Source organism: Strix uralensis, chromosome 3, assembly GCF_047716275.1.
Source record: "Strix uralensis isolate ZFMK-TIS-50842 chromosome 3, bStrUra1, whole genome shotgun sequence".
Classification (NCBI taxonomy): domain Eukaryota; kingdom Metazoa; phylum Chordata; class Aves; order Strigiformes; family Strigidae; genus Strix; species Strix uralensis.
In genome coordinates, this window is record NC_133974.1 from 69,443,305 (window position 1) to 69,468,074 (window position 24,770).

General features: G+C 36.8%; 1 protein-coding gene across 5 annotated transcripts in view; it reads right to left on the minus strand.

Moving 5' to 3' along the window:
- Positions 1 to 24,770, minus strand: part of ZDHHC14 (zDHHC palmitoyltransferase 14) — a 116,421-nt gene that overhangs the window by 22,118 nt on the left and 69,533 nt on the right. For 4 of the 5 annotated variants that reach the window (XM_074862767.1, XM_074862765.1, XM_074862769.1 and 1 more), the window contains exons 3-4: positions 17,104 to 17,262; positions 3,053 to 3,190 (exon numbers count right to left, since the gene is read on the minus strand). In XM_074862767.1, the coding sequence (XP_074718868.1) occupies positions 3,053 to 3,190; positions 17,104 to 17,262 (297 nt within the window). The remainder of the gene's footprint in view (positions 1 to 3,052; positions 3,191 to 17,103; positions 17,263 to 24,770) is intronic. The other variant, XM_074862770.1, reaches the window with a different exon arrangement.

Below are 24,770 nucleotides of genomic sequence, written 5' to 3' on the forward strand. Positions count from 1 at the left end.
GTTACTTACCTTGTTTTTCTGAGCCTTTTCAGACTCTCATAACAGCCTCAAGGCACAAGACTAATGGAACTTCCCCTACTTTCTTACTATTTTTAGGATCCTTAATGGCAATGGCAGCAGGTAGGTGTGATCTCTAACCCCTAGTGCTGGTTATACTCTTCCAGGCAGTTCCCAATACATCAGAAGTGGAAGGTTCCTCACTGCAACAAACAGCTGAAATACTGATGCCTCAAACAGAGCTGAGTAACCATAAAGACAGACACTACTACTGAAAAGTGTTAAGCTTGGGGAGATAGAAGAAAATCTTGCAAGACAATTCCTTTAAAGTATCCTATTTACAAATTCATTTTATTATCTTCAGTAGTATTGTGTGCACATGTTCTTAATCCTGGAAAGGGCAAATTTCCGATGAATGCCTCAGAAGGCCACAGAAAACAAAAAGTGAAGTTGTATCTCATATCTCATCATCACTTAGGCCCACCAAAAAATTGTAAATATGGCAGCTTGCAAGATGTATTAAAAAATGTTACAAATTTCAAAAATTTGTCTAAATCAAGAGACATTTAAAAAACCCAACAAAACAGGTTTCCTACATAAAAAAGGTCAGAGAAGGAACTTCCCTATTAGAATGAACCAAAAAGGATTTTTTTTTTTTAAAACATCAATGCTTACAAGTTGCTATAAATATCCCTCAGTCCCTTCCTAAAAGAGTATCATCAGAAGGCACTCAGTCTAACACAGGATATCTAGAATAAAGTGTTGCCAAAGGTAATCCTGATCAGATCATCTTCAGAAAAGTTAAGAACAGGATTTGACTAAATTAGCATGACTTCCTCTAGAACCGAGAATTTTGCCATGACTTATGGAAATACATATGGATGACTTTGAAACACTGTAGGAAGATCATAGTCCCAGGTCTGAACACAGACTTATTCAGACACACTAACACAGTCTATGCCAAGTGCAAAGGTGCAGATTAAGTAACTGAGAATCCCACTTAGGGGTTAGCATCAACTGAAGAACTGCAGGGCTGCAAAACAACAAAAACGGTTGAGTGGTAAGTATTAGAAAGGTAGATATGGGGACTTCTAGAAGCATGGTAGACACAGAGAGAGTGGAGTGATTGATATGGTAAGAAAACCTTATTTAAACCACTCTTTTTTTTGAATACAGTCAAGATTATAGTAGATAATTTTGAAAGCTAATTAATGTAGCAAATTAACATCGAGGAACTAATCACAATTCATACCTGCTACCATTGCCTTTGAAGACCAACCAATCTTTACGACTAAAGGAGGTTTTTCCTGTCTCATCCAAGGTAGATAAACCTCCATACCAAGAATATTTTACAATTTTTTACAATTCAGCATTTAACATTTACTATACATTATCTGTAACACCTACACAATGCTAAAGTGCTTCTCAACCACACAGAGGCACAATTAATTTCTCTGCTCTAATTCATACTTAGAATTAGGTATGGACACTGTAAAGATAAAATCTACTGGAGAAATCTACTTGACATACAGAACATGAAATATTGGCATAATACCGCTAATTCATATGCTGAAAACTAAAGAAAAAAAGCACTGTAGTCTTTGTGAAATAAAAGTAGGCTAGCTTCAAAAGTAGCTTACATTGTCAGACTGGTGATGTTTTTGACTACTGAATTCTAGCAAAATGAGAAGATAGAAAAAACCCCATGCTTCCTTCTTCTTAAATGTAGAAGATGTGTATGAATATACTCATGTATGCCCAAATAAATGTCAGGGATTTAAGTATTAATGGAAAGTGTTCTCTGTCCAGTAATTACTTTTCCCTTTTTAAACAATATGTACATCTTATCTCTGCTCTTTCAACTGCTACTAGAAATGCTGTATCTGGCAGGGAGAACAACTTGTTGATCCAGACTCCCTCAAAATTAGGTGCCCCTAATTCTAGCCTACATGCTAGATTTCTGAGCTACAGGAGAACCGCTCAGCGCTCGTACCCTTCTTCTGTGAAGCACAAATGAGAGCAGTTCTGCTTTTTAAAATACAAATTTTCCCTGCACAACGTAAGCAATTTAGGAAATTGAGCACAATTAGCATATTTTTCAGTAAAACGGTCTCTAAATATTGCCATTATCAAGTTAGCTTTATAAATGTGTTATAAACTGAAATTATTACTTCTATCAGGTTTCTACTGTAATACAGAATGCAAAGAAATAAAAAGATCACATTCCCAAAACGATTAAAGAAATACTCTTCAAGGCAATATCCTATATAATTAGTGACAAGTTAGAACACTCTTAAACTTCCTAGTGATAGTGGGTTAAGACACCCCCACAACATACAAAAGGTCTTTAAAGACAAGTCGTATCACTATCACCATAAATCAGATCATCATCATCATATAGGAGCTACCAAATTTGTTAGTTGTGTGAAAAAAAAAAAAACAGTACCCAAAAGAGTCTTGACCTCAAACCCAATCCAGAATACAAATAAAAATCCACCTCAAACACATTAATATTCACCTTCCTAGAGCTTATCTGATTCACTCCATTATGAATTGGTTATTCTCAAAATGTCTATGCAAATGAAAGTAACTTGTGTTAAAAATAGGGTCAAGAAAGATGTAAAACTAAACAGCAAACAACAAAAAGTGTAAAATAGCTCCAATCTATTTCCTAGTAATTTACCTGTGTTTGGATGGCAAGTGGCCACACTTACAGTTTAAAAGCACACAAAAGTTCTTCAGGAAAATGATACTATCTGTATACTTAGACATACAGTATGTGTGCTGCTTTTCCAATAAATCATCCATAAAAGGACCAAAGAAAAAAAAAAGAAAATTAATACTGTATTAAGATAAAGCCATCACTAGATCAACAACTACCATGACCAGGGTCTACTATAGACCAGAATGGGACTCACTGGGGATTGTGAAGCTTCAGAGAAAAGGCAAATAAATAAATAAATAAACAAACCCTGAATGATCAAAAGATTAACTTAAAAATAAAAAACTCAAGCAAATGGCTACATACGTAATCTGATTTCACCAGCATACTTACGAAGGATGACGTGGGTGATAACGAATGCAAATATAAAGACTGTCAGAAAGGACAGAGATAAAATAAACATATAAAAAAATCTGTAGTTTCTTTTCCCCACACAGTTGCCTACCCAGGGACAGTGGTGATCAAACCGTTCTGAAATGAGAGGCAGAAGAAAAAAAAATGGAAAACAATTAATAAAATGCTGTTTATTTGAAAAAAGCTCTCTGAATACTATATTAAACCTCATGATTTAACTGGCATTTGCAAGTTAGCCACAGAGAAGTTCTTATTTAGAAAGGAAAAAATAGAAAAGAAAAAAGGAGTATTTTAATGAAACCTTACAGCTTTTAAAGAAATAAAGCATGGCTGAGGTGAGCTCCTGTTAAACTAACAGCATTATTGTGATAAATTGTGCAGTCAGACCAATAAGCATGTATTTATCCACTGTCACATGGAGTCGTACCAACTCAATTGTATTTTATTTTTTCAAAATAAGGGTTTTTTTTTTTCTTCCAGTCACTCTTCTACTCAAAACTGGAGTTTTTGATGTTGTTTTATTTATATCTGTCATGATCACACCTCTGACTTACGGCTACTATCATCTCATCCATCCATTATGGTATATGAAATATTTACACCCTCCCATTTCCTTTTATTGCTTCGCTCAAAATATTCTCCATTCCAGACCACCTATTTTTCCACTTAAAGTTGACACTGCCATACAAAATCATTAAAAACAGCAAAATCATTCATATAAACCATTTTTCAAATGTTAAAATTCAGTCTTGTAAATTTGCTTGTGCTTTATTTAGTTTTGGGATTGGTTTGGTTTTTTTAATAATCTATTCAATCTTGTAGGAATTTTCTGTAAACCACACAGTATAAAAATTGGTAGATGTCATCTGAATGCTTTGTTACCCTTTGCGCTATAGGCTCCCTCTTCTTTTTACTAAACCAACCCTTTCCCTTTATTTCCCTGAGAGATTAACTCATTCATGAGACAGAAAAAGGCCAGGGCGGGTCAGAAATGAGTGTCCCCAACACTGGGTAAATGCCCCAGTGCTGGAAAGCTGCAAACAGAACAGTTCGCTTTGCTTCTCCCCAGGCAGCCCAGACCCCCCCACCCTTCCCATCCCAGTTCACCAGGTAATAGAAACAGAGTGATTGTCAGGAAACAAACTGGCATTTCCTAACTTTGCTTTGGAGAGATTACACTGACAGAATTTAAAATTTTTTAATCAAATCCAAGATCATAACATAAGACAGATGCTCTCATGCTGACTCTCTCTCACACTCTGATCCTCGTCCAAATCCTGTTCTGTTTCCTGTGACTTTTATGCCTTCATTGACGTACAATATCAAACTATTTGTAATTCCACAGGAAAGGCAAGCTATAAATTTGAAGTCCTTAAGCCCTATGTTAAAAAGGCACATCTGTCCAAGCACACCAGTTTATTTTAGCTACGGCTTTATGTTAAAGACCTACATTAGAGGTTTTCCTTGAAAGATCTATTTAGTATTATCTTCATTAAAAATCAAAAAGTCAAAACAACATGCAGAACAGATTTCCAAGTTCACCAGACTTGCAGGGGTTTTTTTAAATGGTTTTGCGTGACAGCTGTTTGGACTGCATGCTTCTGCAATAAATCTGTTTCAGATTCCAATGGGGCTATTCAAGGTGAAGTTACTGAACTTTCTTAGGGTAGGGCTTCAGAAATACTTTGATTTAATGAGTACTGCTAAGAATACCAAGAACTAAACACTCTGGTATCTAAACGAGTAGGTAATACTACCTTTATTCAGTGCAATACAGTTGTATTCCCAAAATAAGTTGACAATGAATTTGAACAGTGCTTATTTTTACATCATTTGTGCTTCTGAATGAGTCCTTATATTCTGATAAACACTTCACTTAATGGGTACCTAATACAACCCATGAATAAATAATAACACAAAGAAAAATACAATTACAGAGCCGTTTGAACCACATAATCCTAGGGTACTTTTGTACCCTACTGCTTCAGAAAAAAAAAAATCATGACATGTCTTTGGAAGATGAACTCTGTACATACACGTTCATTCTCTTCTATGCTGCCACACTAGGAATCAACAAATTATGCTGACATAAAACTCAGGTTCTAGCCATTAAACAGTATTTAGATATGAGACATCTATTCAATAGATTCAGATAAATGCAGACAAACATAAAAACACACACATATATGCACACCCCTATCTATAAACACACATACATATATACACACACATATATATATTCCTTACTAAGACTGACTTGATATTTTCAACTTACTTGTTACTCTTGTCCAATTTCTGTCTTCAAACTTTCTTGGTAAACTGAAAGGCTCTGCTTTCTCAATAATTACCTTACCGATCATCATGAAGCTAACTACCTACCTAAGAAGTTTGTAAAGCAGAAATGGACAGAAAAGGCTATGAAAATATGATATGAAAACCACTGCTACAGTGTTAAATCTGAATCAGCTCTAATAACAAAGAAGTATTAAAGGGTTTACATGTGTGTTATGAATGAATAAACTGGTCCTCATTTTGCTGTTGTAAAATAGAAAGGGATGTGACATTTATGCTATATGCCACAAAATAGTATATTAAAGAGCAAGGGATTATTCTACTCAGCAGAGCACAAATATGTAAATCCAAGTTAAAGATAATAGCCTTACAGCTTGTCAGTGGCTCTGCTTAGTTTTTTATGCAAGAAAAAACAGCTAACCCTGGCAAAACGAAGACACATACTAAGCAGAAACTTCTAATGCTGTTAAGAAATATAAACTCTTAAATCTAGAGCTGTTTCTTCTTCCTTACAAAAAGACATGGCTTAGTAAGTATTAATGAAGAAATAACACAATAACTTAAAGTTCACCTCTGGCACTCCCGATGCCTGCAAACAGAACCACCAATGATTTGGCAAAGGAAGCTCTGCCTGACATCTTTACTTGACTTGGACAATGTTCGCAGCAAAATTAAGATTCACCTTAACTGAAAAATTAAAAACTACTGATGCTGAGAAAAACTGGGAATTCTGGTGCTCGTAAACTTAAATGCAGAGCAAACATAAATGCAACTGATTTTTACGAAGAATAACAGACTGTTTAGAGGCAATGAATGCAGTTCTGGTTTACATTTAATGTGCTGCTTATTTGATCATACGCTTGTGACAAGGCTAATGTAAAAATATTTAAGATAAATGAAGAGTATCAAAACATTGGTAATACAAACTCTTGTTAATAAAAAGTGTATAAGAACTCTTAATAAGGGAGGAAGAAAGCTGCAAGTGCTGAAAAGTTTGTCTTTGGAAGCATCCCATGGATAGAAAAGTTGTGACAGATCATCCTCCTGCACTCTATTTTAAGCAAAAGCAGCAAGGTATTTGTCTTCAGGATGTGGTATGATGTTACAGTCATACCTACCTAATCGAGAACTACTGCTAAAACAGATGGCCCAGCTTCTCCTCTTTTAGCAGTCCTGTGAACAACCTCTTGTCTGCGTATTTATGGCTCTCTGTCCTTAGGCCAAGCCTGGTGTTAGTTTTACCCTGTGTGGAGCTCGTTCAGAGAGACAGATGAACTTAGAACTATGGTTAATTTTCTGTTGCCTAGCTCCCCAGACCAGTTTACCACAGTATCAAACACCAAAGATAGCCCAAGTGAAGTAGTGAGAACACACTGTCAGAGAAGGGATGAAATGACCCTTTCAGAAGCAGCTGAGTGTTAATTCAGCCCAGCTGTAACATCAACCTTACTACAGGTTAACACTTATCAGGACTGCAGGAGAAATCCAGTTTTGATTAATTTTTCAGGGTCTGAGAACAAAAGCTGAAGCAAACAAAAAAAGACTGAGAAAATGTGTGAACAATTTATAAGGTGAAGCATCAATGAAAAGAGGAGATGGGTAAAAAGAGATAAGAAGCCTCAAGAGCTGTCAGTAAACCCGCAACAGTGACTTTATTTTACTAGTCTTTCCCAAGTGATCAGCAGCTTGGAATTTGGATAATAACTTCTGAGGATAGCCAGCACTCTTATAACCAAAACCTAAGGGTGAGGTTTCACAAGATAACCAAGCCAATCTAAAAGTTTAGTGGCAGTGAAAGAGATGGCCACATGCTGCCCTTCCTGCCACTTCATCCCACTTCCTTCTTTCATTGTCTAAGCTGCTGATTAGTCAGGTCAGTTGCCTGAACTGGAAGGAAAGGAAAAACGCAATTATTTTGTTCATTGCTTAGTGAGAAAAACTGACTTACCAATTCTGTGTGTTACTAAGGGCATGTGAACAGGGACAAAGGAGAGAATCACACAGGTGGGGAAAAAAAAGGGGATGAAATTTAGATACTGTCCCTTTGGAAGTAGCAAGCTGTGAGCATGACTCAGGGGCATCATTAACACTCACCTAATGGTATATGCTAACTGGATGACAGAAGAACATACAAGTTACAGCATACTTTACACATTTCTCTTTTTTTACCTTCTCTGAAACGTTTACATTTGAAAACTTGCTCAAGAAACATTAACTGCTGGATATCTCAGATAAAAACAAACCCAAGAATATTTACCATTCTAATAAGCAATGATCTTATAGATGGAGAGTGCTTCCTTCAGAAGCCATATTGAAGCATGTTCCTTGCTGCTCAAAACCAGAGTCAAATCTCCACTTTTCCACAGCACAGCATGTAGACTCTTTAAAACCTTAAATGTTCAGCTTCCATTTTTCAATCATTACACTCCAGGAAACCATGTACAAAATGACCCCAATACTTTCCTTCCTCTTTCAAAACATTTAATAAAAGCTTTATAATTTACAAGGAACAAAAAAGCACTTTTACATGGAACAATTGTAGGCCAGCTTGGACCTTCTGTGTGTAGCTTTTCTCATCTATTCACACTGGGATTTCAGAAACAGTTATTATTTATGAATGGTTTCCTTTTTCCTTTGCTCAACTGGATCATTGCATGCCAACATACATTTTCTAAAGCTTAATGTGAAGGCAGGTCCCAAAGACAAAACGTCTACAGGTGCAAAAATATCTAGGTCCCGTTACTAGGAGATTCCAACAAGCACAAGTTAGAATTCACTTGGATAATTCTTCCACCCCATTCAAGTAAAGCATTGTAGGGCAAAGACACAAACATAAGGCATTCACTGAATGTTACCATCTTTAACACATGCAAACAGGCATTCTAGGACTGGGAAGAGTCAACAGTCTGCTATTTAAATCTTGCATCAGTCAAAAAAAATCACATTACAACTCAACCAACTGTGCCAGCATTACGCAAAATTATTTTTGATAGTAGTAGTAGAACATAGGACTACAAAGTCCATTGTCATGATGCACACTGAGCAATTATGTAGAGATACCCACACATCTGCACATATTTATAGTGATGACAATTACAGCTTTTTGTAGAACTCTGATGTCATGATATGACCACATCTATTCAGGATTCTTGACTTGATATTTTGTATGACAAATGGTACTTTCAGAATTTGATTGCTCTTGGAATGTTTAGGAAAACAAATGAGGTTTTTAGAAGTCCATTTAAGGAATACTTTTTGTTACAAAAAGTATTTATTTTCTTCTAAGATAAAGCAGTCCAATCCCAACAGCTTGCTGAATGTCATGTATGCATGCACAAAAGCAAATACAACCATGGCATTAAATCATTTACAGTCAGTTCAGAATGTGTGATAATTTAACATCATTAATAAAAAATCCAATATTCATAGCATATTCATAAAAATTATCCTTAGGTCAGATGTTCAGTTCCACTGACTGAAGTCCTCACTCCTCAGAAAATTGCTTTATTAATCATATTTAAAAAAGCCACTGATGGGACTTGTCATCAATTGACAACAGCAATCAAATATATGGATCAATTTAACTTACACAACATTCACCTGCATGACAGTCATTGCCCTGACAATGCATTTGCTGTTACTTTTGTGGAATGAAATCAGAGTAGAAATTTTTATGAAAAAAATGAATAACAAAAGACCGATTGCAAGTTACATTTATATGCATGCTGATGTTATTTGAGAACATCTGTTATGGACAATACACAATGGATCCTTTAAATCACCGAGCTTCAGTACTTTTGTACTCTGACCCCAAATCAAAACACCCCAAGAAAACCAAATGGAACAGAAAGAGCCTTCTAGCCTCAAGTTTACATTCAGGAAATATTCACCAAAGGTTTACTCCAGATTATGTTCTAGACGCCACACTAATCTCTACAAGATGATGCAAACTGAAACAGCAATATAACATTGGGAAAGATGGGCTTCTATTACTGAAATACAGTAATAATGTGCATGGTTATCTACAAGAAATAGTAAAACACAAGGGCTACTCAACAAATATTTCCCTTATAATTGTTTAAACTGTCCCACACAACTAAGCTATTTAGGTGGGGTTAAGAAAATCAGTTGCAATGTCAACTTTTTCCATGCTAATCAATTTCAATAGTGGCTGACTAATATTATTCACAAAAAGAAAATAAACATGTTTATTTTTTTAAATAAAAATAGTTGATTTGTTTGGAAAACATACAGCCATTGCCCTAGGATAGCTCATAGTAATTAAACTATATTGTCACATAGCTCACTTCAATGCTACCTCCAATAACAAATATTGACTAATTAACAATGAACCCCTTTGCACGCACATTGTGACATTTTCAAAGGCAGCAACAGCAGTTTAGAATGACTGTTTGATAGGTATGAAGAGTGCATAGCAAAGGACTGCTTAACAATCTCTCCTTACATACCTATTCTTGTCAATGTAATACCTTTCACACACTGGGAACCAAACAAGTGCCAGACACACACCCAACTGTGGAGGAAGAGAGTTAAAAACCCCAACTTGTCCCTAGGGGAAGCATAGTATCCTTACCAGGTATCAGCATCCACAAAGTTCATGGATTTGTTCCTCTCTTTTCTACATAAAAGCACTTTTTTTTTTTTTTTTTTTTTTTTTTACACACTTCTGTGGCTGCCTTGTATCTGCCTTTGAATTTCCTAACCATCTTTCAAATTGTTATTGCACTTCTAAGTTTTGTAATATTGTCCGCCTTCCCCCACCCCAGTAATTTATCTTTTTAATTTTTACTCTGACATCTGAGGCTTACAACATCATTTACACAGTTGGGTATTATGATCACCTCTGCTTTTTTTATATGCAGACCAATACACAAGCCACAGCCTCTCTCTGAAGCAATCTATAACATTATCTTTTTAAAAGAGACTTTCTGCCATATTTCCCAGTACTTTCTTTGGCTTAGACTTAAATTTGACACACATGCCATGCTCCCTGAATTTCTAAAGTACATCTAGTATATAGATGGCACACTCAAAGACAAATAATACATCACTTCTGCAAGTACTCCCTTTGGCAGCTTCTTGGGTGCCCCAAAAAGGTAGTACAAACAAAAGCAGCCAAAGCCATTTCTCACATGTAAAAACTGGGAAACAATATACAAGAAAAGCGGGGAGGGGGGGAAGGACATAGCAGCCAACTTGGTAGTTTTATAGTTTTAACTGTTCAGCTATAGAGTCACTTCAAGAGACCCAGAGCTAAGGTTTAACAGGTTCAAAAATCAGACCCCAAAATTAAGTGAAAATTGTACTCTCTTCATTGCAGGAAATATAAGGAAAGAAATAGGGAAAGGTCATGAAAAGAAACTGAAAGCAAGAAGAGAGATAATATGGTAATGAAGGAAGAGTGCTACAGAATGAAATTAAACCCAAGCCAAACAAAGTCCTGACATGAAGTAAATACTCACTGATTATAAAGGACCACAAAGTCCTGGGAAAATTACTCTCAGACACACTCTCAGTGTTATAAAAACCAAATTGTTACAATGCCACCTCTCAGCTTGTTGTTGAAGTAATTCGAGTTCTCCAGGCTGGAAGATGGTGGTATCTGGAGGGACTACAGGGAAAAGTTTCTCACAGAACACCCTGGCAATTCCTACTCCTTGCCTTATGTTGTGCGTGTTATGTGTTATGTGCATTCTAATTATTAATTCCCTGTTTTAAGAAAATAGATTTACAACACTGGTGCTTAATCTGGAAAACTACTTTTTAAAACAATTATTTTATCCAAATTTTGCTGTTTGGCATACTGCTGGTTACATAACATACTGTGTTTTCAAAACAATAAATTAATGTAGTTTGGTCAAGACCAAAACCAAAAGACAATGCCTACAATTGCCTGGCAGATGTGCTTTACAGAAGCAATGATTTAACCAGAAAGGAGGTGTCTATTGACTTCTAATATAGCATATTTTGTCAAAATCTCTGTCAAAATCTTGACATTTGGTCTCATGTTTAGGATCTATATAGGAAAGCAATCAGACTTACAAGTGAGAGGAATCTTATCTCCTACAGAAAATAGAAATATTGACAGAAAATGCCAGTATGGTATGTGTGCCTTCAGCACTACTGGCATGCTGGTTCCCCATCTCAAAAAGTTTATACTAGGTACAAAGAAGGCCGACTAAGATCCATCAAGAGCTACTGAAGAAAAAAGGGATAACCCCCCAGGGTTCAAGGCAGCTTATGCTGAAAATCTGTGAGCATGAGACTATTCAGAAGCAGCACCCCCGCATGCTCGCCCTCTTCTCCCATTCTTCCCCAGGGATCCACTCTGGCCATGGCAGGAAACAGGCTACGGCACAAACCAAAACTTTGGTCTAACTTAGTGTGCCATTCTCACGTTCATCGGTGATCTCTGAAAAATGAAACTAAATGTTTCAAAGTTCAGTTGTGACATACAATTTCAAAAATCTGAGCTTTGAATCCTCTGTAAAAAAAAAGCATGTGTACTACCATGAGTACTATATTTAAATAAATTGTTTGGAGATAGTTAGCTGCTTCTTGTTCAGCTTTTATTATAGAACTCAAATTAAGCAAGGCAAAAAATATTTATTAAAACGAAACAAAAAAAGGAAATTACACAGTTCATGTTGAAATGACCAAAACCAAATTTACAAAAAGTCATTTGGTCATTTCAGAAGCAAGCCCAATCACCGGCTTCTTACTAGCATCACACGGTGCAGTCAAAACCTCTTGTCAAAACTCAGCAACCATAGAATGGTTTGGGTTGGAAGGGACCTTAAAGATCATCTAGTTCCAACCCCCCTGCCATGGACAGGGACACCTTCCACTAGACCAGGTTGCTCAAAGCCCCGTCCAACCTGGCCTTGAACACTTCCAGGGAGGGGGCATCCATAACTTCTTTGGGCAAACTGTTCCAGTGTTTCACCACCCTCACAGTAAAGAATTTCTTCCTTACATCTAATCTAAATCTACCCTCTTTCAGTTTAAAACTGTTACCCCTTGTCCTATCACTACACTACTTGATAAAGAGTCCCTCCCCATCCTTCCTGTAGCCCCCTTTAAGTACTGGAAGGCCACTATAACGTCTCCCCGGATCCTTCTCTTCTCCAGGCTGAACAACCCCATCTCTCTCACCCTGTCTTCATAGGAGAGGTGTTCCAGTCTCCTGACCATCTTCATGGCATCCTCTTGACCTGCTCGAGCAGGTCCATGTCCTTCTTATATTGGGAGCCTCAGAGCTGAACACAATACTCCAGGTGGCGTCCCATGAGAGTGGAGTAGAGTAGGAGAATCACCTCCCTCACCCTGCTGGCCACACTTCTCTTGATGCAGCCCAGGATATGGTTGGCTTTCTGGGCTGCAAGCACACATTGCTGGCTCATAGTCAGTTTTCCATCCACTACTACTCCCAAGTACTTCTTCCACAGGGCTGCTCTCAATCCACTCATCATCGCCCAGCCTGTATTTGTGCTTGGATTGCCTTGACCCATGCCAGGACCTCGCACTTGGCCTTGCTGAACTTCATGAGGTTTGCATGGATCCACCTCTCAAGCCTGTCCACACCCTCTGGATGGCATCCCTTTTCTCCAGCGCGTCGACCATACCACAGAGCTTGGCGTTGTTGGCAAACTTGCTGAGTATGCACTCAATCCCACTGTCCACGTTGCCAACAAAGATGTTAAACAGCGCCGGTCCTCAGACTCACCTCTGAGGAACACCACTCATCACTGCTCTCTATTTGGACATCGAGCCATTGACCACAACTCCGAGTGCAACCATTGAGCCAATTCCTTATCCACCAAGTGTTCCATCCATAAAATCCATGTCTCTCTAATCCAGACACAAGGATGTCTTGCAGGACAGTGTCAAATGCTTTCCACAAGTCCAGGTAGATAATGACAGTTGCTCTTCCCTTATTCACTAGCACTGTAACCCCATTGTAGAAGGACGCCAAATCTATCAGGCATGATTTTCCCTTAGCGAAGCCATGCTGGCTGTCACCAATCACCTTCTTATTTTCCACATGCCCTAGCATAGTTTCCAGAAGGATTCACTCCATGATCTTCATCTTGCCAGGCACAGCGGTAACACTGACTAGCCTGTAGTTCCCTGGGTCCTCTTTATTTCCTTCTTTATAAATGGGGGTTATGTTTCCCCTTCTCCAGTCAGTGGGAACTTCACCAGACTGCCATGACTTCTCAAATATGATGGATAGTGTCTTAGCCACTTCATCCACCAGTTGCTTCAGGACCCATGAATGCATCTCATCATTTCCCATGGACTTGTGCACCTTCAGGTTCCTTAGATGGTCTGGAACCTGATCTTCTCCTACAGTGGGTGGTTCTTCATTCTCCCAGTCCCCACCTTTACCTTCTGTGCTTGGGCGGTGTGGCTGGAGCACGTGCTGGTGAAGACTGAGGCAAAAACGTCATCGAGTACCTCAGCGTTCTCCATATCCTGGGTGACCAGGTCTCCCGTTTCCTTCCAGAGAGGGCCTGCATTTTCCCTAGTCTTCTTTTTATCACCAATGTACCTGTAAAGGTTTTTTTTGTTGCCCTTAACATCCCTGGCTAGATTTAATTCTGTCAGGGCTTTGGCCTTCCTAACCTGATCCCTGGCTACCCAGACAGTTTCTCTATATTTCCCCCTGGCTGCCTGTCCTTGCTTCCACGCTCTGTAGGCTTCCTTTTTACGTTTGAGCTTGTCCAGGTGCTTCTTGTTCATCCATGCAGGCCTCCTGGCGATCTTACCTGAGCTTGAGCTCAGAATTTATGTCTGCTGTTGTTATTCTTTTTTTAAAGTCTTTATCTGTTGTGTTTATGTGTACATTATTTTAAATTAATTTATAATTTTTAAGGAACATAATGGTACACAGAGAACTCTTGAGGGGCTTACTTCTAATTATCATTCACAAAGGCAATTAAAGAAAGCAAATCAGGAATACACACATGATATTTGTCTCAGAGTACTTATTCGACCAAATGTTTGAAGGTATTACATAAATGCAACAAACTACGTTTGTATGAAAATCCAGATTTTTCTGCATACTGCTAGGAAAATATTGTAAAAGATAAAGGAGTTTGAAATATTACTATGGGTAGAACTCAAATTAGTTTGGTGGGGTTTTTTTTACAGCTCTTTCTTTTTATCTAAATATACTATGTAGTTATTTATAAAAAAATTAATGACACAATGAAAATCGGAAACAAGATCAAGTAACAGATATGCTTACTAGACAACTAGAAAGTTAGGATTAATTCAAAAGAGGGATGAATAAATTTTTGTATGTACTTACATATTTAAAATGCTGCTAAGAATTCCTTACAGAATGAAAAGCATCAATAGAAAATATAGAATGAAAGAACCTCGCTTTCACACTGCATTCATAGTATCATGGTATCATAAAACACCTTTAGGTAAAAGTACTGGTTTTTGAGCAGTGAGTACTGATTTGAATAAAATCTTGATTCCTGTATCACATAGTCTCTGTAGTTAGTTTTTAACTATGCAGCAAAAGCTTCAGGAACTATGTGGTAAAAAGGAACGCACAGCCATATTGGTAGAGAATTGCAATCATAAGTTACTTAAATATCCATATGCATGTTAAGTAGGAATCTTTTTGCATTGGTTTAGTTACGTCAGTAAGGAACTAGCAAATAATAGTGCCACAAAAACACTCACCACTACTGTAAGATTTACTCACAAACTAAAATTAAATAAAAACATCATCATATAGAAAATCCTAATTTAAGAGTGGTGGTAAACTGCATAACACGTTCTGATTAAGTGTACCTCTTAGACTGTTGGTTTTCCACAAGTACATGAGCAATCCAATTTTCTTGACATCTATTTTTCACAGAAAATTAGTTGCAGGTACTTGTAGATTCCACTTTTTGCATTCAATACACCTGAATATTTGTATGGCAAATACCTGTATCTCATCAGGAAACAAAAGTACTATACAATGTACCCTGAAAAAGTCATAGTTTATAACAATTCCCATTATAACTGCTGAGGAGAAAAAACACAACAAATTCATTCTAATAAATGGATGGAATTATTTTACAACAAAACTTCAAATTAAAAAATACGCAAGCGGAAATTACAATCATCATACCTGTTTTATAAGCAGAAAAGACTAATCTTCTTGGATTCAACTATCACTTATATGAGTTTGCTCAGACTCTTTTCTGATACACATTCATAATAATTCACATCTGTTGCTTCATCACAGACATAATCAGAAGACAAAGATTTTTTTAAGTTGTTTCCCCGCCATCACTAACTGTATGTTTCACAGGGTAGGTTTTTCCAAATTTAGTATGAAAAGGACACAATCAGATTACAGAATAACCTGTAGAAAAATCCTTCATACCAGTTTATTAAAAAACCTGAAACGTTATTTTAAAATAAGCTTCAGAATGTGTGTGGGAGTTGCTCTTATTTATGCACTCTCAGAAAAGACAACAGCCTTTAACTTTTATTTACTGCACTGGTCAACAACTGCATTTTCGTATCAGGTTTGCTGAGCAATGCCACAACACTGTGATGTCCAGGTTACACATGTGATATACTATTTTTCTGAAAATGTGTCAAATGCAATTCATAGACACCCCTACTTGACAAGCTCAATAGCTTTTACAACACTTACAAAATTCTAAAACATCAGAAAAACTTATTTACTGAAGGAACCATCTACAGATACCAATCAACTGTATAGAGACAAAAGGCTAAACTTTTCACTCTGATGTAAGTGTACTCCCTAAATGAGTATCATCTAAACATGAAACTAATTCTTCCAATGACCGCTTTGTATCTAAAAATATCACTGCTGAATGCTGCAATTACATTTCTCAGCTGGAGACATCTTTCTACATTATTTTCCTGAATGCGTAAGGTCCAGGCTCAACAGTGTGCTGATCAGTTGACCTGAACTCTAAATGTTATCTCATTAACTAGAAACTACTCAGATTTTATTGGTGTGGTTTTTTGGTTTGCTTTTAAATCCAACTATATTTTGATCACCTTGTCTGCCCTCCAAAGAAAATAGTCATGAAAAAAGACGAGATGTTCAGAGGAAGAAAGAACCCTATCATCACACAATATCCTTGAGTTCTGATATCTCCATACTCTCAAAATAGCATGCTTGCCCAGTAATTTCTTACGGATTCTGACTTTAAAATTCTTAGTTTTAAAACTGTTCAAAGGTAAGAATCACCTGCAGTGTGTACTCTGGTGACAGTGCAAGCCCTAACCATCTGAAGCGTGCCTTACAGTTAGTCTGTAATGAACTGAAGAAGCAGCTCCTTGCCCTCAATTTAGTTTGGTGAAGGAAACAATTCTGAAACTCCTGTAAAGTTTGGTTCTCTGCACTGGGGAGTTCATCACACATACTATGCGGCCCTATTCGAATTGTGTTCTTTGTTTTGCAGAGCAGGTTAGGAAAGATGTATGCATCAGAAGATGTTTTTCTTTCTTACATTAGCAACAACTATCAGTTAGGCAAAAACTCCTCTTCTGCCGCCTCTAAAATTCTTAACATTTAACAGAACTGGTAGGAAAGAAGGATGAACACAGCAAGTGACCTCATGAGTAATCTTGCCACTAACTCCGATTCTTTTCTCTCTTGTATTAAAACTATTCATAACAATATATAAGCTACTAAATTGAACATATGCTGTATCTTTTTTACTCACCTACGCAGTTATCACAAAGGCTGCAATGTGAGGCACGAGGTGGGCGGAAAATCTTGCAAGTAAAACAGTATTTTAGTTTCACTGTCTGTCCATTGATGATCACTTCTTTTGTTCTGGGAGGGGGGCGGTATCCTCCTGAACTGGAGCCATTTGCAATATCTAAACAGAGAAATACAACGTATTAAACTTTTCACATGAGCTATGGTGTATGCACAGAACTGTCCTTGATGGCAATCTACAGCAAGTTTCAAATTTATATTAACAAACTTAAAATAAACAACTTTTTTTACCTTCTCATTCTCCTAAAATAACATGTTGCAAAAAGACAGTTAGTTACAAAGAGCATCCACAGCAAATCAATCTGAAGTAAAGAAACCACCCAAACCCAGTTCTCAAATGCTGACAGCTACCTTGAATCCCAAAACTCTTGCACTCTCATACCCTGTAAGAGTTCATAGAGAATACATTAAAGACAACTATGACTACTGGTACAGGATGGTAAAACTTGGACAAGTTATCTTGAGGATTTTCCTGAATTTTTTAGAATTCCTGTAATAACAAAAATTCTCTCTACAATTGCTGCAGAAATTCTACAGCTTCCATATAGAATCTGCAGATTCACTTAAGCAACAGCAGCTCTGTCATTAGAGCCTGGCATATGGTAGAAAGAAGATCAACTGTCACTCTGAGATCTCTTAAATGCTGTGATACAATTGAGCACATTCAGAATAGTATTTCACAGCTCTTGCTGTTTCAGAGTTTGAAAATCTAGCTCCCAGTGTTAGTTTTATACATCTCGAAGTTTGTTGCATAAAAATAGTTTCCAACTACCTCATTTGGTACAAGTGGTGGGGTTTTGTTTGTTTGCTTTTGTTTTCTTTTAGGACACGAGCATTCATTTTTCCAGCAACTAAAGGAATAATTAGGCTAAATCGTTAAAGTTCAATCTTGTCCTTTAAATGTGCCCAAGCTGAGCTGTAGTCTGAAAGCTGAACATGTAAAAGTGGTACCTGTTTCTCAGTTTATCTGTTCTTATGTAATCACAATCAAATCAAACCACAGAAGTGAAAAAAAAACCCTAAATTTTTACTCTTGGATGGGCAGGACAGCAATATCAATAGGAAAGTATAATACATTATTTTCCAATATATGAATGAAGCTACATTTCAAAGTCACAGTCACCTGCACAACTGTGTTTTAAGTTGTCCCCCTCACTTTCATGTTGGGCAAGCATGAGGCTGGATGACAGGTTACTAAAAGATCCATGACTTCTATTTGAGCTCAAATGGTTAGAAATATCACTCACAATTACAATTTCTGCCAGGTCTGCAGATTTATTTACACAGCCTACAAAGTACACACTCTGCAAGGGGGTAACTAGGAAGCCTCCTACCTAGCAAGGATTTCAAATTAGTGACAGCATAACTGTGCCAGCAAAGGTGTAAATATATAATATGCTACATTTGGCAGCAAATCCAGCTTAAGAAGTTCCCATCTGCAACGTGCTCATCCACTCCATAAATATGCATCTGTAAAACTATTTGCGGGACACCAATGTAAACTTGACCACTGAAACAACTGGCCTTCAGAAAACTCTTGGAGAAGAGGGTAGAAGGAGGGGAGCAATAGCTGAGAACCATGGAGTCAGGGTGTGAAGCTAGTAAGTATCCCTTATGAGAATGAAGTGGTAAATACTGAAGAAACAGCAGCTTAGAGGCAGCCTACTGGACTCTGATGAGGTACAGACATTTGCTTGTGCTGAATCTAAACCGACCCTGCAATGGGTCAGGTCCTATGACCTGCATGTGAAAGCACAGATTACTGTGTGGCTCCTATAAAAATCAGTAATACTGATTTTGAACTCAAGGCCAATACTACTTCACACAGTATCTTTTGTTAAATAGGTATTGCAGTACAAGCTACTAGTGTATTTACATGCTGAAGCATAACTAGACAATAATAGTTGTTTAATGTGAAATATGAACATTATCTTAAGTTTCCTTTTTTGTTGTTTTTTACAGTTATGTTGTTTAAAAGAAACTCATTAATTAAATGACTGTGATTTTAAAGCACTAGCAGATATAAGAATTTGATGAGGTCAACAGAAAAATTAATTTCTTCAGGTTACAGTAAAAATTTTAATGCAGAACTAAAAGTAAAGTAACTAGACGTAAAAAAGCCTAATTCAGAACTAGATCAGAAACATCAGAAAAGATGTTCTTTTCAGGGCATAGCACAACTGTGCTTATACTACTTAAAGCTTTACAGAGACATGGATGATTTCTAAATCCAGAAAACAGGGAAAAATTTCTTATAATTCAGAGATTACATTAAAAAAGCTTCAATTTTTACAATGAGAACTTCTGTAGAACAAGTTATCATAGGCTGCATTTCATGTAGTACTAGTACAGATCTACCTTGTAGTACCAGTAAAGATCTATATAAGACAATACTTTTTAGGGAAGAAAAACAGCATAGTAAGTTTTTGTTATTAAAAAGCCCCTATAGCTGATTTTAGTTACTACCACTGAAAAAGATAAATATACTTTAATACACTGTACTTTCAGTGACATTATCACCAGCAGGCTTGTAACATTCTTAGTCCTTCTATAAATCCATGGGCCTTACAAAACACAGCATTATGCCCATTTCTGACTGTAGTCTGGTCAAGACAAACTTAAAATTGCAAACAAAAATGTAGGTCATTAGCCCTAAGTGGCTTTTTATGTAATAAAGCATTTAACACATGCACACATAATATCTTCATTAATAAACCAGTGATTTCCATCTAATACTCATACTCAAATTTAGGTACATAATTGCCAAAAATACTAATGAAGCCTGAATTTTATACTATACAGTTTTCTATACTGCTAGAAACATTGATGCACTGAATTTTCCTAAAATAACACTAAGATTTCAGATTTTCTTCTTTTACAAAATATTATTCCTGACTATGTACCTAAATATTGAAAGAAAATTACTTAAACCAGTCAATGTGAATTGTTTTGAATAAAAGCACTCTTTTTTCCTAATGAAACATTTATGCATAAAAAAGGTACATTGACTAAACCCAGCATTTTCCCACCTTTCCAGGAGTTAAAAAAGTGCACTGTATTTATTCTATTTTAAAACAGGCTCTGGCAGAATCTCAAAGGCAACTTCCCTCCTCTCTGGTGGAGAAGGGAGACTAGTAGCCAGCCCATTATACTTACAACACTGGTTTCCTAAGAGGATTTCCTTCCAAACCTTTGCAGGGAAGTTCAAGTTCACAGGGACAGCAAATCCCAGCTCTCTGAGGAAAATTAATTTCAAAATCCAAGGGTGAAAGCTGATGCAAATGGAATTAATGAAAACAGTCTTTCTGACTTTTCATGGACTCAGGATTTTACCCACATTTCTAAATTGCATAATCAAACCTGAAAGTCCTAGTCTTTGTTTATTAACATTTTTTTTTTCTGGAAACAAGCATCATGGCAAGGTCAAATTTGCTTGGATTTAATCAGATTTATCTAACCTAAATGTACTAAACATGTCCTGCTCTCACAGTGATTTTTCAGTCTGTAATTAGCCTTCAGTTGGACTGCCCATACTTGGGTTCTAACACAGTTAAATCTTTTAATATATGCGATCCCCTCAAGGCACAATAAGATTAATCTTTAGGGAACCACCTTCCCCAAATAAATCTGCATTTGACCACTAATTTTTACATTTTTCTATTCCAATCCATTACTGATGTAGTAATGCAAGTTATTTTACAAAAAGGGTAAAATTTTCCCACTAATGGGATTGCCTTCCATCCTCTCTGCTCTGCCACATTTTATAACTTCTCTAGCAGTGTTAAATGTTCATGCACTAGATGGGGCTCCAGCATTTTTATTACCCCAAACATACACTCTGTATCTTTGCAGGACCAAGGTACCTGAACTCCTGCAAGAAAGTCACTCCAAATATTTAATGGAGATACAACACACTGCCTAGCAATCTTCTAATGTGACAACAAACTCCACTTAGATCTCTCAAATTACTATGCTGAAAACACATGGGAGGTGCTGTTTAGATGAGACACAGAGGCTCAAATTTTGTATACATATCACCAGGATTCTCCCACTCAATTAAGCATTTGCTTTTTTGGTCAACTTTCCTAAGATACTAGGACAAACAGTCTCTAGAAGGTCTCTCCACATTGTCTCTACACAAATTTAGCAATCCCATCATTCAAGATTTGTCATCAACTCTAAAGGGACACAATTTCAATCTTCAAACAGTATCATTAGAAAAGTTAGTAACCTGAAGTAATGTTTCCTGCCAAGAAAAACATATAATGCAATGAAAAAAATCTTTATATATGACCTACAACATCTGAAGAACAACAACAAAAAGAGCCCTGCAAAAATGCAAACCTCGAGGAAATGTCTTCCTCTGTGTTTAATCACTTAAATCCAAGCTACATGCTTAACAACAGTGGGCTAGAAGGGGAAAGAGTAATTTACTTATTTTTTTTAGGGAAAAGAACTTAAAAATTTTTTTTTTTCCAGGCAGTAATCTCAGGGACAAACAATACTGGGAACCTGGCTTAGGCTGAAACCAGCAGCTGCTAACTGCATTCTTCACATAATTCTTCATCTGATAGCCAACAAGAGATACCAACCAAACATTGCTCCTGACTTTAGATAAGAGACTTACTGCCTTGATTTCAGAAAAACCTATGCATTATTTTCTTAAGAGTGGAATTGCATCATCTTCTTCAAGTCTAAAACTTTATGTAAAAGGCATTCTCGCTCCCAGAAAGAAATGTAATCTTTAGTGATTTGCTGAGGGAAAGAGTAAGAGCTTTCTGAAAGACCTACTGATGCACAAAGTAATTTTACTAAATTTATTTTTAGAATGTTGTTTAAAGCAAGCAGTATCAGGTATGGCTATAAGCCTATCAAACTGGTATCCCACCTTTAGAGAGAATGCAAAACATACCCACGTTGTACCTACAAAGCTGTATGTACTTGTTCAGGTTATTGTCAATTCTATGAAATGCCTATGCTGTGGTACAGATTTAATTTTATAAGGTTCTAAGGAAATCAAATTGTGCATTTCAAAACAAAGACAGGCAAGGAATTGTGGAGAAGTCTCAAATATAGTCCTGAGCATCAATGAAAATTAGAGAGCCAAGAAAAAAAAAAATATTCCAGAGATGGCATGCTGGTGTAGCTAATATACTGAGTTTCAGGGCTTTTGAAAAGGCAAAAGAAAGGAAGCAAAAACTGTGAAATGGCCTCAACTGGTTGTATAGAATAAATTAGGAAGATTAAGATGGTTACCCTGAAGAAAAATCCAAAGCATTTCCTTTTTAAGGTTGCAAGGATAAAATACCATGATCATATTTTTATTTATCTGCATCACCTATCCAATGTAAGAAAGATCGATATTGTGGAAGAATTGTTAATCTTGTATACATCAAATGGACCAAGGCTTCTCCATCTGTGAAACCCATTCGCCTGGGTTTGGTTATCCTTTTAAGCCTTCCTATGTAGAAGTTTATTATCCTATGAACATCTTTCCGCTTGAGGTGACTTCACATTAAACTAACTACAAGAGACACATAACTGCAAAGAGGTTACAAAATAAGGCTGCTCCCAGTTTTCATGTTCCCATCAAAACAACAGCCCCTATCAATATAGTATTTTGTGTGATCGCAGAACCCATGGTAATATGCAGCATGAAAAGGATGCTACTACTATTGGGGTTGCCCTGGAAAAAATGACTTTTCAATTTTCATGAGTTATAATCAGAGTAAAAATACTGCATCAACAAGTTTATTCTCCCATTTAGACAAAAAAAAATATCCTGCTGCATTTGCATTTAACTGAGATTATAGCACTTTTATAGCAAATAACCCTACTTTATCTTCAGTGATTTTGCATTATACAAGTCTCATGCATCTAGTTGCTTTTCCTATTATGTTATATGAAAAAATACTAGAGTATTTTAAGATTTATGCTCCTCCCCTCTCTTAGGCCAAATACATATATTTCTTAAGTATTTTCTTACTGGTCATGTAATGACTCTTCTTCTAATGCATCCCCAAAAATCTCCTTTTTGACATATCACAGTGCTGACTCAATCTGTTTGTGGATAATACTCAAGTCCCCTTTTACTGTACCATTCGCTACTTAGCCCACTTTTTGTTAGTATTTGTCTCCATTTGTAATCATGCATTTTATATTTGTTCCCTGAATTTGCTAAGACTATTTGGAATATCTTTCAAAAAAATAAAATTCAAGCCAAGTGCTTGCAAATTCCCCCAGCTCAGCATCAATTTCAAAGTTAAGCGTATTCCTTTTTTCTTGAGCCCAAATCAGTCTCTGCAAGACCTTACTTGATCACTTACCATTTGCCACTAGAGTGTCTTTCTATAAAGTTGCTCATTTACTCTGTGGTAATTTCATCTAGACATTATTCCCAAAATTTATATAGAAAGAATACCATGTAGGACAGTATCAAGAGCTCTATTACAGTCAAATTCAGCACAACTGCTTCTTCTTTTCCACCAAAGAAGGACACCAGTTTGGTTACATTTGATTTGCTCTTGAAATACTTTGTTGCTTGTTTTGAGTCTTAAATGGCCATAAACCCCACTCCCTGCCAGCCCCAATTCTTACAATTTGATCGTTTAGAAGTTTGCTCCATATCTTTCCAGAAAGATAATAGTTTCTAGAGATAGAATAGAGAGATATAGATACGGTATATTAGATTGACAACTTTTTTCTTTTTCTTTTCACTTCTACTACTTTCCTTCCTGACCTGCACCTCCTATCAGATGGCAAGAAGTGTGTAAGTTCTCTTCTGAGATCGGAGTGCTGAACCCTTCAGACTACCCTGTTATTTCTCCTTTCCCAACTACAGAGCATGCCTTCAGCTTCTTTCTTCCTTTGACCTCTAACAGAATCTGTCCTGTTGTCTTCTACTGTTCCTTGCTGGTTGTAACTGACTTTATTCCCCTTTTGCCTTTCTGACACTTTCCTTATATGCCTGTGCCACCTCTTCATACTCACCTTTAGAAACTGTCTCCACTTTCAATACAAGTATCTTTTTGACTGCAATCTTCATAAAACTACAAATACAGACAGAATGGCCACTTACTACACTTCCCAACCTTCCTCTGTATGAGGACAGCTTGATGATGTGCATTTAATTTAATATGTTTCAATAACAAAGGTCCCCTTTGCTTTGTGGACATTCTTTTTTTTGTTTGTTTGTTTGAATTCCTTTCACTTTTTGTTTTGCTATGAACACAGATGGTGGCTGGGCTACTACCACCTCACCAAATCCTCAATAAACAGCTGCCTTCCATTCCTGTACCCTAGTGGTGGAAACAGCAGCATCACAGCTCTGTTAGTCCTCCATCTTCACCTGGTAAAAGGCGATAGCCTGTATGGAAACATTTCACACTGTCAGCATGACCATCCTGTTTCCAAAAAGTCACCTGAATGAATGGAGTACTAGCAGTTTCTTTAGAAGGTCTTATTTTGAGAACTGTTCTCCTTAATCAGCTTGTCCTATTCTATGTTTTCTAACATACAAAAATAAAGGTTAATAAGCTTTAAAAAGAACTTCAAAATAGCGTTCTTAAATCAGAATTCCTCCTCTTTGGGCATAAGACTCAAGTATCT